We start from the raw sequence: 19,095 nt of genomic DNA on the forward strand, positions 1-19,095 counted from the left end.
CACACAGGGAAGAAATTTCCAAGGAGTGTGGTCAAGTCTGGAGACTTCTCTCCACATAAATATACTGGAGCTAAGGGCAATTTACAATGCTCTGAGCCTAGGAAGACCTCTGCTTCAAAGTCAACCGGTGCTGATCCAGTCGGACAACATCACGGCAGTCGCCCACGTAAACAGACAGGGCGGCACAAGAAGCAGGAGGGCAATGGCAGCAAGGATTCTTCGCTGGGCGAAAAATCATGTGATAACACTGTCAGCGGTGTTCATTCCGGGAGTGGACAACTGGGAAGCAGACTTCCTCAGCAGGCACGACCTCCACCCGGGAGAGTGGGGACTTCATCTGGAAGTCTTCCACATGATTGTGAACCGTTGGGAAAGACCAAAGGTGGACATGATGGCGTCCCGTCTGAACAAAAAACTGGACAGGTATTGCGCCAGGTCAAGAGACCCTCAGGCAATAGCAGGGACGCTCTGGTAACACCGTGGGTGTACCAGTCAGTGTATGTGTTCCCTCCTCTGCCTCTCATACTCAAGGTACTGAGAATTATAAGACGGAGAGGAGTAAGAACTATACTCGTGGCTCCGGATTGGCCAAGAAGGACTTGGTACCCGGAACTTCAAGAGATACTAAGAAGGGACTTGCTTCAGCAAGGATCATGTCTGTTCCAAGTCTTACCGCGGCTGCGTTTGACGGCATGGCGGTTGAACGCCGGATCCTAAGGGAAAAAGGCATTCCGGAAGAGGTCATCCCTACCCTGGTCAGAGCCAGGAAGGAGGTGACCGCACAACATTATCACCACATTTGGCGAAAATATGTTGCATGGTGTGAGGCCAGGAAGGCCCCACGGAGGAATTTCAACTCGGTCGATTCCTGCATTTCCTGCAAACAGGAGTGTCTATGGGCCTCAAATTGGGGTCCATTAAGGTTCAAATTTCGGCCCTGTCTATTTTCTTCCAGAAAGAATTGGCTTCAGTTCCTGAAGTCCAGAAGTTTGTCAGGGGAGTACTGCATATACAACCCCCTTTTGTGCCTCCAGTGGCACTGTGGGATCTCAACGTAGTTCTGGGATTCCTCAAATCACATTGGTTTAAACCGCTCAAATCTGTGGATTTGAAATATCTCACATGGAAAGTGACCATGCTGTTGGCCCTGGCCTCGGCCAGGCGAGTGTCAGAATTGGCGGCTTTGTCTCACAAAAGCCCATATCTGATTGTCCATTCGGACAGGGCAGAGCTGCTGACTCGTCCCCAGTTTCTCCCTAAGGTGGTGTCAGCGTTTCACCTGAACCAGCTTATTGTGGTACCTGCGGCTACTAGGGACTTGGAGGACTCCAAGTTGCTAGATGTTGTCAGGGCCCTGAAAATATATGTTTCCAGGACGGCTGGAGTCAGGAAAACTGACTTGCTGTTATCCTGTATGCACCCAACAAACTGGGTGCTCTTGCTTCTAAGCAGACGATTGTTAGTTGGATGTGTAGTACAATTCAGCTTGCACATTCTGTGGCAGGCCTGCCACAGCCAAAATATGTAAATGCCCATTCCACAAGGAAGGTGGGCTCATCTTGGGCGGCTGCCCGAGGGGTCTCGGCTTTACAACTTTGCCGAGCTGCTACTTGGTCAGGGGCAAACACGTTTGCAAAATTCTACAAATTTGATACCCTGGCTGAGGAGGACCTGGAGTTCTCTCATTCGGTGCTGCAGAGTCATCCGCACTCTCCCGCCCGTTTGGGAGCTTTGGTATAATCCCCATGGTCCTTACGGAGTCCCCAGCATCCACTTAGGACGTCAGAGAAAATAAGAATTTACTTACCGATAATTCTATTTCTCGTAGTCCGTAGTGGATGCTGGGCGCCCATCCCAAGTGCGGATTGTCTGCAATACTTGTACATAGTTATTGTTAACTAAAACGGGTTATTGTTGTTGTGAGCCATCTTTTCAGAGGCTCCGCTGTTATCATGCTGTTAACTGGGTTCAGATCACAGGTTGTACAGTGTGATTGGTGTGGCTGGTATGAGTCTTACCCGGGATTCAAAATCCTTCCTTATTGTGTACGCTCGTCCGGGCACAGTATCCTAACTGAGGCTTGGAGGAGGGTCATAGGGGGAGGAGCCAGTGCACACCACCTGATCCTAAAGCTTTTACTTTTGTGCCCTGTCTCCTGCGGAGCCGCTATTCCCCATGGTCCTTACGGAGTCCCCAGCATCCACTACGGACTACGAGAAATAGAATTATCGGTAAGTAAATTCTTATTTTTTTTTATTTTCAGGGAGCTCTGCTGGCAACAGACTCCCTGCATCGTGGGACTGAGGGGAGAGAAGTAGACCCACTTCTTAAGAGTTCAAGGGCTCTGCTTCTTAGGCTACTGGACACCATTCGCTCCAGAGGGAGTCGGAACACAGGTCTCACCCTGGGGTTCGTCCCGGAGCCGCGCCGCCATCCTCACAGATGCCGGAAAAAAGAAACCGGGTGAGTATGTCAGACATAAGAAGACATCAGATTTTCATGAGGTAAGCGCGCAGCAGGAAGCTGCGCGCCATTGCTCCCACACTTACACACACACATGGCACTGATGGGTGCAGGGCGCAGGGGGTGCGCCCTGGGCAGCAATATACCTCCTTTTAGGCAAAAAAGTATGTAGTTAGGCTGCGGAGGCAGTAGACTACAGATCCCCGCCATTTTTTTCAAATTCACGAGCGGGACCGAAGCACGCCGTGCGAGGGGGCGGAGCTTGATCCCTCAGCACTAACCAGCGCCATTTTCTCCACAGAGGCTGCAGAGAACGCTGGCTCCCCGGACTCTCCCCTGCTGAGCATCAGAGGGCTGAAAAAAAAGAGAGGGGGGCACATAATTAAGGCGCAGTGAGTGGGGAAATCTATATACATTTATATATAAAAGCGCTATCTGGGTTTTTTTTTTTCCTGGGTCAGTTGGCGCTGGTATGTGCTGGCATACTCTCTTTCTCCAAAGGGCCTTCTTTAGGGAATTGTCCCCTTATAGTTATATCCCAGTGTGTGTGGGGTGTCGGTATGTGTGTCGGCATGTCTGAAACGGAAGGCTTATCCAAAGAGGAGGTGGAACAGATGAGTGGTGTCTCTCAGTCGGCGGTGCCGACTCAGGATTGGATGGATATGTGGCATATGTTAAATGCTAGTGTAGCTTCACTGCATAAAAGACTGGACAAAGCAGAGCCCAGTGCTTCGGCAGGTAATCAATCTACGGATTATACTGACTCACAGGACCCATCAGGGTCTCAGAAACGTCCCTTCTCACAAATAAGGGACACAGATACCAACACGGACTCTGATCCCAGTGTCGACTATGATGAAGCAAGATTGCACCCCAGGGTGACAAAAAGTATTCAGTGCATGATTATTGCAATAAAAGATGTGTTACATATCACTGATGAGTCCTCTGTGCCCGACACGAGGATACACATACACATGTTTAAGGGAAAGAAACAAGTTATAAACTGATAATGTCGATATTATCTTAAACCATAAAGCTATAACTCTAGATACACTTTTACCGTGGAGCCGCTATGGCCGCTAGACTGAATACACGCGCTACGTACTTTGTACGCTATTTGCGTACAGAGTCCCGTACGTAGTACGTACTTGGCGTACACATGCCGCGCTGAGTGTACAGAGTACGCACAGCGTGCGCACACACAATTGATAACCTTTAAACCTTGTTAGTGTTACAATGCAATGATATGATTACACTTTAAACCCTTAGCAGCAATGTACTGCAACGATGTTGTACCTTAAACCTTAAGTAGCGCTGACGGAATAAAGTACCCGCAGTGCGTACACCTTATCAATACTTATAAACCTTATACAGATAAATATGCTTTTAAACCCTTGCAGGAAAGTGAAGACACAACACCGATTTGTAGTTGAAACCACGGTTCTAAGGCCACCATGGATTATTTCAAAAGGTAAAACAGTACAAATCATACACTACAGGCTAACAAGATAAATCTAAAACAGAGTAATGGCTACAGAGAATGTACATACGTGAGAATGTTCGCAAGCGCAACCCGGCCGGTCCTCCGCTTGTCAGGTAGAAAGCGTTCGGAGTCTTCTGACCAGCCAGGCAGCAACGGGCTTTTTATACACAACTTACATACATAATACAATGGTCACTGTAATCTCATTGTCCATTGGACACTGAGATGTGTCTTTTCATTACAGGAGAGGTCATAGGTTGATTTGAAAAGATGGGCGATGTCTTTCCCCAACTGCTCTTGTGGGTGGTATCCACTGGATTCCCGCCGCATACATAATATACAGTAAATACAGTTAATATCTATATTCTACTTCTGCACATAACTATACGCTGGAACATGCAATCTTTCTCTAACCAATACCGGAATGTTACCCTTAAAATACCCTACAGCTGGATACTAGACATCACCTTCTAACCTTTATCTGACCCTTCCTATCATGCAAAGGCGAATCCCTTAGTCCTGGATCTGTTTAAACTATTGATACTCGCTGATGTGGTGCAAGGAAGTTATATCTAAAATGTACACTATTTGGGTTAAATATGTAATGTTCTAATAACCCTCTATGCGCCCACAACTCCGCCGTAAATACCCATACCACGCGCAGGAACGCGGGAGCGATCATACGCAAATTGCGGATATGTGCACGCACGGCGAAGTAAGTGCACGCGCAGCGGGCATGTGCATGGTGTATGCATTACAATATTTTTCGACTTTGACAAAACTTTCCTCCTTCCCATGAAATTAATGAGTTATGTGAAAAAGCATGGGAAACTCCAGATAAGAAACTGCAGATTCCCAAAAGGGTTCTTATGGCGTACCCTTTCCCTACACAGGACAGGGTACGTTGGGAATCCTCTCCCACAGTGGACAAAGCCTTAACACGCCTTTCCAAGAAGGTGGCGCTACCGTCCCCTGACACAGCGGCCCTCAAGGATCCTGCGGACCGCAGGCAAGAGACTATACTAAAGTCTATCTACACTCATACTGGTACTTTACTTAGACCGGCAATTGCGTCGGCATGGGTATGTAGTGCAGTAGCAGCTTGGACGGATACACTGTCAGCTGACCTTGATACCCTAGATAGGGATACAATTTTGTTAACATTAGCTCATATTAAGGAAGCAGTCTTATATATGAGGGACGCTCAAAGAGACATTGGTTTACTGGGTTCAAGAGCCAATGCTATGGCTATTTCGGCAAGAAGAGCCTTATGGAGCCGCCAATGGACGGGGGATGCAGACTCAAAAAGGCATATGGAGGTTTTACCTTACAAAGGCGATGTATTGTTTGGGGACGGCCTCGCGGACCTGATTTCTACAGCTACCGCGGGTAAGTCGACCTTTTTACCTTTTGTTCCCCAACAGCAAAAGAAACCCCCACAATATCAGATGCAGTCCTTTCGGTCGCATAGATCCAGAAAAGGTCGGGGCTCCTCTTTTCCTCGCCAGAGGTAAGGGTAGAGGCAAGAGGACACCTGCTGCGGCTGGTTTCCAAGAGCAGAAGTCCTCCCCGGCTTTCGCTAAGTCTACCGCATGATGCTGGGGCTCCCCTGCGGGAGTCCGCACAGGTGGGGGCACGCCTTCGACTATTCAGCCAAGTCTGGGTTCAGTCAGACGTGGACCCTTGGGTGATAGAAATAGTCTCCCAGGGCTACAAGCTGGAATTCGAAGAGGTGCCCACACACCGATTTTTCAAGTCGGCCTTACCAGCTTCTACCCCAGAGCGGGAAGTAGTGCTAGCTGCAATTCGAATGCTGTGTCAACAGCGAGTGATTATCAGGGTTCCCCTGAGCCAACAGGGAAAAGGGTATTATTCAACCCTATTTGTGGTTCCGAAGCCGGATGGTTCGGTAAGGCCCATTTTAAACCTAAAATCCCTGAACCTGTACCTGAAAAGATTCAAATTCAAGATGGAATCGCTCCGAGCGGTGATAGCCTGCCTGGAAGGGGGGGATTTTATGGTGTCACTGGACATAAAGGATGCTTACCTTCATGTCCCCATATATCCCTCTCATCAAGAGTACCTGAGATTCGCAGTACAGGATTGTCATTATCCGTTTCAGACGTTGCCGTTTGGGCTGTCCACGGCCCGAGGATTTTCACCAAGATAATGGTGGAAATGTTGGTGATCCTGCGCAAGCGAGGAGTCACAATTATCCCATACTTGGACGATCTCCTGATAAAAGTGAGCTCAAGAGAGCAATTACTGGAGAACGTGTCACTCTCTCAGAGAGTGCTTCAACAACATGGGTGGATTCTCAATCTACCAAAGTCACAGTTGGTTCCGACAACTCGACTACCGTTCCTAGGCATGATACTGGACACGGAACAAAAGAAGTTTTCCTCCCGTTGGAAAAAGTCCAGGACCTCCAGAACATGGTCCGAGAACTACTAAAGCCGAAAAGAGTGTCAGCTCATCAATGCACTCGGGTTCTGGGGAAAATGGTGGCAACTTACGAGGCCATTCCCTTCGGCAGGTTCCATGCAAGGACGTTTCAATGGGATCTTCTGGACAAATGGTCTGGGTCCCATCTGCAATGACATCAAAAAATAACACTGTCCCCGAGGGCCAGGGTGTCTCTTCTATGGTGGCTACAAAGTGCTCACCTTCTAGAGGGTCGCAGGTTCGGCATTCAGGACTGGATCCTGGTAACCACGGACGCGAGCCTCCGAGGATGGGGAGCAGTCACCCAAGGATGAAATTTTCAGGGACTATGGTCAGACCAGGAGTCCTGTCTACACATCAACGTGTTGGAGCTAAGGGCCATATACAACGGCCTTCGACAAGCGGAGAATCTTCTTCGCAACCTACCGGTTCTGATTCAATCAGACAATGTCACAGCAGTAGCTCATGTGAACCGCCAAGGTGGGACAAGAAGCAGAGTCGCGATGGCGGAAGCCACCAGGATTCTTCGCTGGGCGGAAAATCACGTAAGCGCTCTGTCAGCTGTCTTCATTCCGGGAGTGAACAACTGGGAAGCAGACTTTCTCGGCAGACTCGATCTCCATCCAGGAGAGTGGGGACTTCATCCAGAAGTCTTTGCAGAGATAACGGGTCTCTAGGGAGTTCCTCAAATAGACATGATGGCGTCACGCCTCAACAAGAAGCTTTGGAGGTATTGTGCCAGGTCACGGGACCCTCAGGCAATAGCAGTAGACGCTCTGGTAACGCCATGGGTGTTCCAGTCGGTCTATGTGTTTCTTCCGCTTCCTCTCATCACAAAAGTGTTGAGGATCGTAAGAGAAAAAGAGTACAGACAATACTCATTGTTCCAGACTGGCCTCGAAGGGCCTGGTACTCAGATCTTCAGGAGATGCTCACAGAAGATCCTTGGTCTCTTCCTCTAAGAGAGGACCTGTTACAGCAGGGGCCCTGTCTGTTCCAAGACTTACCGCGGTTACGTTTGACGGCATGGCGGTTGAACGCCGGATCCTAGCGGAGAAGGGTATTCCGGAGGAGGTCATACCTACTCTAATAAATGCTAGGAAGGAGGTGACGTCAAAACATTATCACCGTATCTGGTGGAAATATGTCTCTTGGTGTGAAACCAAGAATGCTCCTACGGAAGATTTCCATCTGGGTCGTTTTCTCCACTTCCTACAGACAGGAGTGGATATGGGCCTAAAGTTAGGCTCTGTTAAAGTACAGATTTCGGCTTTGTCAATATTCTTTCAGAAGGAAATGGCTTTTCTTCCAGAAGTCCAGACTTTTGTAAAATGAGTACTGCACATCCAGCCTCCTTTTGTGCCCCCAGTGGCACCATGGGACTCAACGTGGTGTTACAGTTCCTTAAATCACACTGGTTTGAACTCCTTTAAAACGGTGGAGTTAAAATTTCTCACCTGGAAGGTGGTCATGTTGTTAGCCTTGGCATCTGCGAGGCGTGTGTCAGAATTGGCGGCCTTGTCTTACAAGAGCCCTTACTTGATTTTTCATGTGGATAGAGCGGAATTGAGGACTAGTCCTCAATTTTTACCCAAGGTGGTGTCTTCTTTTCATATGAACTAACCTATAGTGGTGCCTGTGGCTACGAGTGACTTGGAGGATTCCATGTCCCTGGATGTAGTCAGGGCCTTAAAAATGTATGTAGCCAGGACGGCTAGAATTAGGAAAACAGATGCATTGTTTGTCCCGTATGCTGCCAACAAGATTGGCGAGCCTGCTTCGAAGCAGACTATTGCTCGCTGGATCTGTAACGCGATTCAGCAGGCTTATGTTACGGCTGGATTGCCGTTACCGCATTCAGTAAAGGCCCATTCCACTAGGAAGGTGGGCTCTTCTTGGGCGGCTGCCCGGGGCGTCTCGGCATTACAGCTTTGCCGAGCAGCAACTTGGTCAGGGTCAAACACTTTTGCTAAATTCTACAAGTTTGATACCCTGGCTGATAAAGACCTAGCATTTGCTCAGTCGGTACTGCAGAGTCATCCGCACTCTCCCCCCCCGATTGGGAGCTTTGGTATAAACCATGGTCCTTACGGAGTCCCCAGCATCCTCTAGGACGTAAGAGAAAATAAGATTTTGAACCTACCGGTAAATCTTTTTCTCCTAGTCCGTAGAGGATGCTGGGCGCCCGTCCCAGTGCGGAAAATCTGCAAGACTTGTATATAGTTATTGCTTACATAAGGGTTATGTTACAGTTAGAATCGAATTTGGACCGATACTGTTGTTTGTTCATACTGTTAACTGGTTAGGTGTATTCCAGGTTATATGGTATGATTGGTGTGGGCTGGTATGAATCTTGCCCTTAGATTAACAAAATCCTTTCCTCGTGTTGTCCATCTCCTCTGGGCACAGTTCTCTAACTGAGGTCTGGAGGAGGGGCATAGAGGGAGGAGCCAGTGCACACCATACTATAAAGTTCTTTTAGGTGCCCATGTCTCCTGCGGAGCCCGTCTATACCCCATGGTCCTTACGGAGTCCCCAGCATCCTCTACGGACTAGGAGAAAAAGATTTACCGGTAGGTTTAAAATCTTATTATATATATATATATATATATATATATATATATATATATATATATATATATATATATATATATATATATATATATATATATTTATATTATATTATATTATATTATATTATAATATATATTGCGGAGGCAGTATATTACAGAAACTCCCGCCAGTATAAAGATTTGAGCGGGACCGAAGCCCGACGTTGAGGGGGCGGAGCTTGATCCTCCAGCACTAACCAGTGCCATTTTCTCCACAGCACGCTGCAGAGAAGCTGGCTCCCCGGACTCTCCCCTGCTGAACACAAGTACAGAGGGCACAAAAGAGGGGGGGGGGCACATTTATTTGGCGCAGTGAGTGTATTATTTTATTTATATATACATACATACATACATACATACATACATACATACATACATACATACATACATACATACATACATACATACATACATAGCCATCCCCTTCGGCAGGTTCCATGCGAGGACTTTTCAGTGGGACCTTCCGGACAAGTGGTCGGGGTCCCATCTACAAATACATCAGAAAATAAGCCTGTCCCCCAGGGCCAGGGTGTCTCTCCTGTGGTGGCTGCAGAGTGCTCACCTTCTCGAGGGTCGCAGGTTCGGTATTCAAGACTGGATCCTGGTAACCACGGACGCGAGCCTCCGAGGATGGGGAGCAGTCACACAAGGAAGAAATTTTCAGGGACTATGGTCAAGCCAGGAGGCTTGTCTACATATCAACGTACTGGAATTGAGGGCCATATACAACGGCCTACGACAAGCGGAGAATCTTCTTTGCGACGTACCGGTTCTGATTCAGTCAGACAACGTCACAGCTGTGGCTCACGTAAATCGCCAAGGCGGGACTAGGAGCAGAGTGGCAATGGCGGAAGCCACCAGGATTCTTCGCTGGACGGAAAATCACATAAGCGCTCTGTCAGCAGTCTTCATTCCGGGAGTGGACAACTGGGAAGCAGACTTCCTCAGCAGACACGATCTCCATCCAGGAGAGTGGGGACTTCATCAAGAAGTTTTTGCAGAGATAAGTCATTGGGGACATCCTCAAATAGACATGATGGCGTCACGCCTCAATAAGAAGCTTCGGAGGTATTTTGCCAGGTCAAGGGACCCTCAGGTAGTAGCGGTGGACGCCCTGATGACACCATGGGTGTTTCAGTCGGTTTATGTGTTCCCTCCTCTTCTGCTCATCTCAAAAATATTAAGAATCATAAGACGAAAAAGAGTGCAGACAATACTCATTGTTCCAGATTGGCCTCGAAGGGCCTGGTATTCAGATCTTCAGGAAATGCTCACAGAAGATCCGTGGCCTCCTCCTCTCAGGGAGGACCTGTTGCAGCAGGGGCCCTGCGTGTTCCAAGTCTTACTGCGGTTACGTTTGACGGCATGGCGGTTGAACACCAAATCCTAGCGGGGAAAGGTAATCCGGAGGAAGTCATCCCTACTCTCATAAAGGCTAGGAAGGAGGTGACGGCGAAACATTATCACCGTATCTGGAGGAAGTATGTATCTTGGTGTGAAGCCAAAAATGCTCCTACGGAAGATTTCCATCTGGGCCGTTTTCTCCTCTTCAAACGATTGTATTAAAATTTCTCACTTGGAAGGTGGTCATGTTGTTGGCCTTGGCATCTGCATCACAAAAGCCCCTATCTGATTTTCCATGTGGATAGAGCGGAGTTGAGGACTCGTCCTCAATTTTTACCTAAGGTGGTTTCATATGAACCAACCTATTGTGGCACCTGTGGCTACGGGTGACTTGGAGGATTCCAAGTACCTTGATGTAGTCAGGGCCTTAAAAATGTATGTAGCCAGGACGGCTCGGGTTAGGAAAACAGAGGCACTGTTTGTCCTGTATGCAGCCAACAAGGTTGGTGCTCCTGCTTCTAAGCAGACTATTGCTCGCTGGATCTGTAACACTATTCAGCAGGCTCATTCTACGGCTGGATTGCGGTTACCAAATTTGGTGTAGGCCCATTCCACTAGGAAGGTAAGCTCTTCTTGGGCGGCTGCCCGAGGCGTCTCGGCATTACAGCTTTGCCGAGCGGCGACTTGATCGGGTTCAAACACTTTTTGCAAAATTCTACAAGTTTGATACCCTGGCTGATGAGTACCTCACGTTTGCTCAATCGGTGCTGCAGAGTCATCCGCACTCTCCCGCCCGGTCAGGAGCTTTGGTATAATCCCCATGGTCCTTACGGAGTCCCCAGCATCCTCTAGGACGTAAGAGAAAATTAAGATTTTAAACCTACCGGTAAATCTTTTTCTCCTAGTCCGTAGAGGGTGCTGGGCGCCCGTCCCAGTGCGGACATATTTCTGCAAGGCTTGTATATAGTTATTGCTTACATAAGGGTTATGTTACAGTTAAGATCAGTCTTTGGTTGATGCTGTTTTGTTTATACTGTTAACTGGTTGCGTATATTCCATGTTATACGGTGTGGATGGTGTGGGCTGGTATGAATCTTGCCCGTAGATTAACAAAAATCCTTTCCTCGTACTGTCCGTCTCCTCTGGGCACAGTTCTTTAACTGAGGTCTGGAGGAGGGGCATAGAGGGAGGAGCCAGTGCACATCCATCTAAAGTCTTTAGAGTGCCCATGTCTCCTGCGGAGCCCATCTATACCCCATGGTCCTTAAGGAGTCCCCAGCATCCTCTACGGACTAGGAGAAAAAGATTTACCGGTAGGTTTAAAATCTTATTTTCACGTATAGAATATGGTTGATCATTAAAGCGGTTGTCCTTGCTGGACTGTGTTTCAGAATACGTATCTGTGTACAAAAAGTGGGTACCCAATAAACTGTTACATTTGCGTTTTATTGATTTTAATAGTGTTTGGTCTGTATACTGCAGTCAGTGTTCTATACCAAGTGTGTCAGTCTTCTGCAGAATGTGTTGTAACTCTGAATAGACTGTTGTCACTAGCAGTGTCTTATGCAAAACCACAAGTCCAGTGTGCCCGAAGCGTTCTCTCTCTCCTCTTCTGTTTCCTTCTTATGAGAATGACCTAATCTGTTTCTTTGCTTTCTTTCTAGGCATTTTAAGCTGTACCTAACATCCGAGGCTGATCATCTCTCGGAGACCCTGAAAGCAGTGGTGTTAGATGGGAATGGCAAAGGAAAGGAGTTTCCTGTCAAGCGCTCTGATTTCTTCACAGGGCATGTTGTTGGTTAGTAAATGTTTCCTGAAGGCCATTTAGCTCTACCATCCTGACAGTGTCAATCTGTTGTTGTGTGTTGGTTTTTATTTTTTGTTTTTTTAAACTTGACTGGTTAATGCCACGTACAATGTCTGTTTCTGTGCTGCCAGCATGTCCTTGTCATAGTTTCTGTCCGTGCTCTCCTTTTTTTTATTTCTTTATTTTTTTTTATTTTTTGTTTGTTTCTCACGGCATTCTTTATGGCAGGGGAGCACAATTCAAAGATCATAGCACACATTGGTGATGGTGATTTTTCAGCGCGGATCACAACAGACGGCGAAGAATATAACATTGAGGTGAGTTTTATTTGTATAATTTTCAAACTCTCTCTATATGTATGTTTATATGCAATTTTATTACTACCTTGTTGTTTTTTGGGGGTGGGGTGGGGAGTGTATTGGCTTCAAGCCGGCATGATAAAGATTTGAAGGGTACTCGCACTAATGTGATTGCGCTGTGTTCCCGTCTCACTAACTGACTGTAATGTCCTCATTCATTCAGTATTGGGAAACTGGAAAGGTAGTTACAGATAACTTATATGCTTTTGTAGGCTGAAGAAAATGTTTTCTACCTGAGGGATCGGTATGAAATACCTCCAATCAAAATCCAGACGGTCGAAATCCAGACAGCAATTGACCGACGGTCGAAATCCTGACAAGGTCAAAATCCCGACATGGACAAAATACTGACATTTAAAATACCGACAAGGTCAAAATACTGACACGTAAAATGCCGACAAGTCAAAATACCGACATGCGTTAATTTTTTGTGTATGTTGACATAGGTCGACATGGACACCATATAAGTGTACCGCGTCCCCACGTATGGCTCGCTGCGCTCGCCATTCTTCGGGCACGGTGCCTCGCTGCGCTCAGCACACTATTATATTCCCCTTTCAGGTCCACTGGGATGGTTAAGTATGAACAAGTCGGTTTCAATGAAAAACTCATGTCGGGATTTTGACCGTCGGTCAATTGCTGTCAGGATTTCGACCGTCAGGATTTTGATTGGCAGTAAATTGACTGCATCCCCTACCTAGACAGATCCCTTAATCTCCCTTGAAAGGATGTAATATTACCAGTTTTGCAGATAGTTCAGATAGTGATCTTGCAATGAAGTATGTAAACCACTAATCTTAAACCATTGTTCTGACTCATAATTTAATGACGTCTTTTTTTTCTTGCAGCCCCTCTGGAGGTTTACAGAGAACGCCTCGAAGGATAACCTACTGATCTACAAATCTGAAGACATCCGACAGGTCTCTCGCCTCCAGTCCTCCAAAGTGTGTGGCTACATCAAACCGGAGCAGGACCTCTTCCGGAATGAGCAGGGTCCCGCTGACGCACATGAAGGTAGGTGCTGGTTTACGTCTCATGTTACATGTAGCTGTTTGTAAAATAGAACACATGTATTAACACTTGTGCATAAAAAGAAAATAAATGTGTAATCCTGGCAACTGAGCTGATTTTTCTATTGCGGTCTAGAAAATCATCATTGTATTGTTATGGGCAATGCCACTTCTTCCCCCTCCAGGAGTGTTTGTTTTGCTCCCCGTGCATCTAGACGTGTATTTTTCCTTATGTTACAGGTTTTAATGAGAGAGCTTTAATTACAATAGTATAGTGTTTTGTTAATACTGTCATGTCTTCTCCAGAGGCACACAGGTTGCTTGTAATGCCTCAGTTAGACAATAGTACTGATAATGATCATTGTTGATTGTGAAAAGCAGACTCTTGAAATGCGCATTAAGTGCTGCTCCCCTTCCTCCTTCACTACTCGCTCACTTATACCACTTTTACACCAAAATCCCGGGTCAGACCCAGGCTTTGGAACACTGTTCCAGGCCGGGTCAGACACGGGACTCCTCCCCAACCCCCACCCACCTCCCATTTATACCGCATTGCCACTCCAGGATATTCCCGGATCAGCACTGTTTACATTGCACCCGGGTGCAGTGCCTTGTGGGCCGGCGCTTAGAGATGATGTCATCTCCAAGCGCCAGGAAACACTGCAGACCGGTACTCCGGAGCGTCTCGCTGGGGGCTATCCCAGCAATCTGGAAGCTGCTGTGCTGCCCCCAGCCTTCGGCGCTTCCAGGCAGCAGACATGGCACTGCTGTCTGCATAGACAGCATGTGCCATGTCCCCAGTTGCTGCATGGCAACCAGCACGGCGCCGCTGTCTGCATAGACAGCGTACGCTGTGACTCCCGACCACCCGCTGGACACTGGTATGGGAGGTTTGCCACGCTGCAAATGGGTGCCGGGTCAGCTGACCCGGTTTACCCTTTTACACCACATCCTACCCGGGTCTTACCCGTGTCCAACCCTGCGTACAAGCCGGGTTGGATTCCTGGGAAAGTGGACCCGGGTTTTAGGAGAAGGACCCTTTTACACCGCCTGCAGTCCTGGGATTTTGCGAGCTCCCGTGCGAATCCTGTCCCTCACCACATAACTGAACCCAAGGATAACCTAGAAAGACAGTTTACTTAATTTTAATATTTTTATTTTTTTTCTGAATTTCTCAATAAGAAACCTTTTGGGGTGCCGTGAAAAAAAATCTGATACTGTAGGGTGCCGTGACTTAAAGTTTTGAAACCACTACCTTAATACAACTGGTCTGACAGCAGATTTTTTAAAAAATATTTAACTACTTTACTTAGTACATAGACCTGTAAATAAGCTAGATATTGGGATCATTAATCCTTACATCAAATGGACTGTTTCTACACACATGAATTTATGTTAAGTGATTGAAATGACTGTGATTCTCCAAATGAATTCTCCACTAATTCCTGTCTACCCGAGGACTCGTTCGAGAGAACAGTGCCGTGTGTAGGAGTGTGGGAATGGCACCAGCCCAGCAGATAGTCAGTGGGTGTGTAGAGATCTTTGAAGATTATGTATTGTGGCTCAAAGCCAAGGAGGGTATTCAGTTATGCAGCTTCTGAGGCTCTTTTTATTGAAAACGCTTCCTTTTATAGATATTAGGAAAACGGCAGCGATCTAGAAGGTATTTTAGAACTAGTTCACTTTTATGTATTGCAGATTTTCTGGTCATTGTTTCATAAACATTCTTAGGTGATGACCTTTTACTGGAACACTGTGACCTATAGATTTTATTATTTTGTATCTATATTTTATTGAAAGATGCTTATGTCTAGTAAAATAAGACTGGTATGGTCATTAGGTTGACCTGAACAAGGTCGACATGAGTTTGTTTGGGGCTTCTTCTTCTTCTTCTTCTTCTTCTTCTTCTTCTTCTTCCTCTTCTTCCTCCATATCGACCTAATGCATTCCGACCAATAGTGGTCGCCCTAATGGTCGTATCCCAATAAGACTAATATCAAGACCAAAATGGAAATGACTTTACACATGTAACATATGAACCCAACGTTTTTAGTAAAACATCCACAGTGAAATAAAACGTGACATAACACTGTCCTGTAGATTTGATGTAAGCCTTCATCTTGTCTGACTGTTCAGTCATACATCAGCCGTAACTACAAGATAAGACTGAAAGGCCTCCGTTACAGCTGATATGTCAGAGAAAAGCTGTCTGATAATGAAGTAATCGAGGACTATAAACTTCTGATCGGAAATATTGCAGTACAAGTTTGTGAACCCTTTTCTGAATATGTGCGTGAATGTGACCTTAATGTTGTTCAAATGCTGTGTTGTACACTAGAAAATCTGATTAGGAAAGGTGTAAGGTCACATGCTGGTATAATGAAGGACCCTGGCTGGTATATCCTTGCACTACTTGGTACTACAGACACGGGAACTGTATAATGTCATTCCAGTGTTGGGTTTAAAAAAAAATCAAAAAACTACTTTGTATTGCTCAGCCCATATAAATATTACACTGCTCCCCCTTTTTTTTTTTTTCTTACTTCTTAAAATAACGCTGAATCCCCTTTGGCTCTGACTCCTGTGATATTCAGGCTGCATCTGTGTAATTAAGGATTCTAGTTAATTATATATTCTTATCCTAGCGTACCTATTCACATTCAGTAGTAATCTGTGCTGCCATTGTATCCAAACACAGAGCATTTCCACCGACAGAAGAGACAGAGAGCGGGCCCTGACCCTAGTAGGAATACCTGTAAGATGCTGGTGGTGGCAGACCATCGCTTTTACAGAAATATGGGACGGAAGGAGGAGAGCACAACCATCAACTACCTGGTAAGGCGTAACATTCGGAGTAACCTATGATTACCACAAAGCAGCAATACTTTGTTTATATCAATTTGTAAAGTGCTGCACTCTATATGAGTATATAGCAGTGGTTCTCAAACTGTGTGGCACCTCGGATTGCTGGTCCAGGACCAATTCAAATTATTTATGGTCAATGTTATAGGCAAAACCAGTGGTGGTTTCCAATCCGAAGTATGTGGACAAATAGAAGCAAATCTTGTCCCCTTACCAGCGACGGACTGGGGCTCTAAATCGTCCCGGGCGTTTGTGAGCGGCGCGCACTCTTCTGGGGGGGAGGGGGAGAAACACACACGCGTGCGCATGTTATGGGGGCCTTCCCGGCTCTCTGAGGGACCAGATCAGCCCACCTACCCATCGGGTTGCAGTCCTTATCCATGCTAAAAGCAGGAGGCGGTGCATACCTGAACGCTGGCCTCCCTGCGAACGCGCAGCGTTCGCATTTTAGAGAAGAGCAGAATGGATCCTTCGCATGTGCAGTTTCCTTACCATCGGGAAACTGCGCATACGATTGCTTTAGCGATCCATAATGGATCAGGCCCTTAGTGCAGTGTGCCTTAGTTACTTAGGGGGTAATTCAGACCTGATCGCTCGCTAGCGTTTTTTGCAGCGCTGCGATCAGGTCAGAATTGCGCATGCGTATGCAGCGGTATAAAGCGGATCGTTGCTGTGTGATGGATTTAACGAAGAATCCATTCGCACGGGCCATCGCAAGGATATTGACAGGAAGAGGGCATTTGTGGGTGTCAACTGACCATTTTCAGGGAGTGGTTGGCAAAAAGGAAGGCGTGTCCAAGCGTTTGCAGGGCGGGTGTCTGACGTCAATTCCGGTCCTGGACAGGCTAAAGTGATTGCAGCGGCTGAGTATGTCCTGGGCTACTCAGAAACTGCACAAAGTTTTTTCGTACCTCTCGGCTGCACATGCGATTGCACACTTGCACAGCTAAAATACACTCCCCGGTGGGCGGCGACTATGCAAACGCAGGACTGCAAAAAACAGCTAGTGAGTGATCAGGTCTGAATTACCCCCTTAGTTACTTACTTAGTGCAGTGTGCATAGGTGACTTCAGGCACCCCCAGCTCATGAGAGGCACCAGCACTACATAGCACCTCAGGCTTCAGGTTACCAGCCTTTTGGCCAGAAGATATAAGACAGTCCATACCCTACTGGGGGATCCTTTAAGTCTACCAGCGTACATGGAGATCTACACTTAATCTTAGCCAAAAGGGAGGGACGCTTTAAAAATGTTTATACATTACATGCTATGTAATGTACACCTAGGCATTGAGTAGTGAGAATGCACCTGTTCACCAGGAAGCCGGAGTGGAGACTGAAGCTGTAAGCTAACCCCTAACCACGGGTTGTCGTTTTCTAAACATTAACAGGTTATTTAGACAGAATTCACTAAAAAAAACAGTTGTCATCTATGAGAGAGTGGTTGTTTAGTGGCTAGAATTGTTACTAATAACATTTCCTGGTATTTGTAGATTGAGCTCATTGACCGCGTGGACGATATATACAGAAACACCTCATGGGACTCCCAATGGAAGGGCTACGGAGTACAGATAGAACAGGTATCAATCTTCTCTATACTCCTTTCGCATACTGGTGATGGATAGATATACAGACATAGGTGCAGCGAGATGGGCATTGCAGTCCAATGAAGATAAGTCCAGTCAGTGGTCGGTTTGAGAGAGGACGGGTCCTGTGAGCAGACTCTGAGCGGGCCCGCTCCTCTCCGGCAGTGCAGTAGATTTTGGCCTTGTGCCAAAGACTTCTGAGCACCTGCAGGTCTTTGAGCACACACCCTGCACTCATTATAGATACGCCAGTTTGTCCAGCTGCCTGAAGAAGTCTGAAGATAGGACAGCTGTCATAGGATGTCCGATGCATAAATAAAGGCTTGTCCGTTTAGAATAATAGCAGAATGTTTGAGGCATGATAGTAGTCCTTTCTCAAGTGAATAAAGGGAAAGTAAAGAGGTCCTTTCTCTCTGCCAAAACAGAATCCCTCTGCCACCCTCTTATCTAAATTTGTGTTCTTAAAAGGCAAATCACTAAATCCGTCTAAAGTTCTCATTTGGGCATCTTTAAAGTCTGGCTTTGAGCACCCAAATTATGGATTTAAATACATTTGTTTTCTCGCAGATACACTGCAATCCGCAGAAACCCCATGTATCAGTAGCACTGTCTTCTGAGATGTAGACCTGAGCTGGTGACTTGTCTGTCTATCTGTCTAGCCCTACTTAACACGTAAGACCAGTCTTTTTAGGTGTTTGTAGCCTTAATGGATTGCTTCTGCACTCTATCACCTTGCATTACTAGATCTGTAGCTTCCCTTTCCTAAAAATAATGATATGGAAGGCATATAGAGACCAATGTATTGTTAATCTGCAAAAGTGTTTAGGCGTCGCTGTTCTTACAGAATGGCCATTGGCCGGAGGGAGGAGAGTGGTCTCCCTGGCACAAGTCTGCTCACTGTTACTATAGACCCTGAACAGAAAGCAGTGATGTAGCAGATAGCGAAGTATAAGATGGCGTGGTGGAAATGGGTGAAGTGATTGGCATGAAGGGGTGAGCAGAAGGCAGTGAGCATGAGGTGACTGAGTGACAACACTCTTAGGCAGAATGTAGAAGAGCAGACACTGAGATGGGGGCGGAAATCAGGAAAACTGAGCACTCTGACATATGTGCAGCCGTGAGAGCG

The 19,095-nt window shown here is 46.7% G+C and overlaps 1 protein-coding gene across 3 annotated transcripts in view; it reads left to right on the forward strand.

Moving 5' to 3' along the window:
• ADAM17 (ADAM metallopeptidase domain 17) overlaps positions 1 to 19,095 on the forward strand; it is a 214,795-nt gene that overhangs the window by 100,505 nt on the left and 95,195 nt on the right. For all 3 annotated transcript variants that reach the window (XM_063915438.1, XM_063915437.1, XM_063915436.1), the window contains exons 4-8: positions 12,012 to 12,145; positions 12,383 to 12,471; positions 13,362 to 13,527; positions 16,222 to 16,358; positions 17,877 to 17,963. In XM_063915438.1, coding sequence (XP_063771508.1) covers positions 12,012 to 12,145; positions 12,383 to 12,471; positions 13,362 to 13,527; positions 16,222 to 16,358; positions 17,877 to 17,963 — 613 coding nt within the window. The remainder of the gene's footprint in view (positions 1 to 12,011; positions 12,146 to 12,382; positions 12,472 to 13,361; positions 13,528 to 16,221; positions 16,359 to 17,876; positions 17,964 to 19,095) is intronic.

Source organism: Pseudophryne corroboree, chromosome 4 (genome assembly GCF_028390025.1).
Source record: "Pseudophryne corroboree isolate aPseCor3 chromosome 4, aPseCor3.hap2, whole genome shotgun sequence".
NCBI lineage: Eukaryota > Metazoa > Chordata > Amphibia > Anura > Myobatrachidae > Pseudophryne > Pseudophryne corroboree.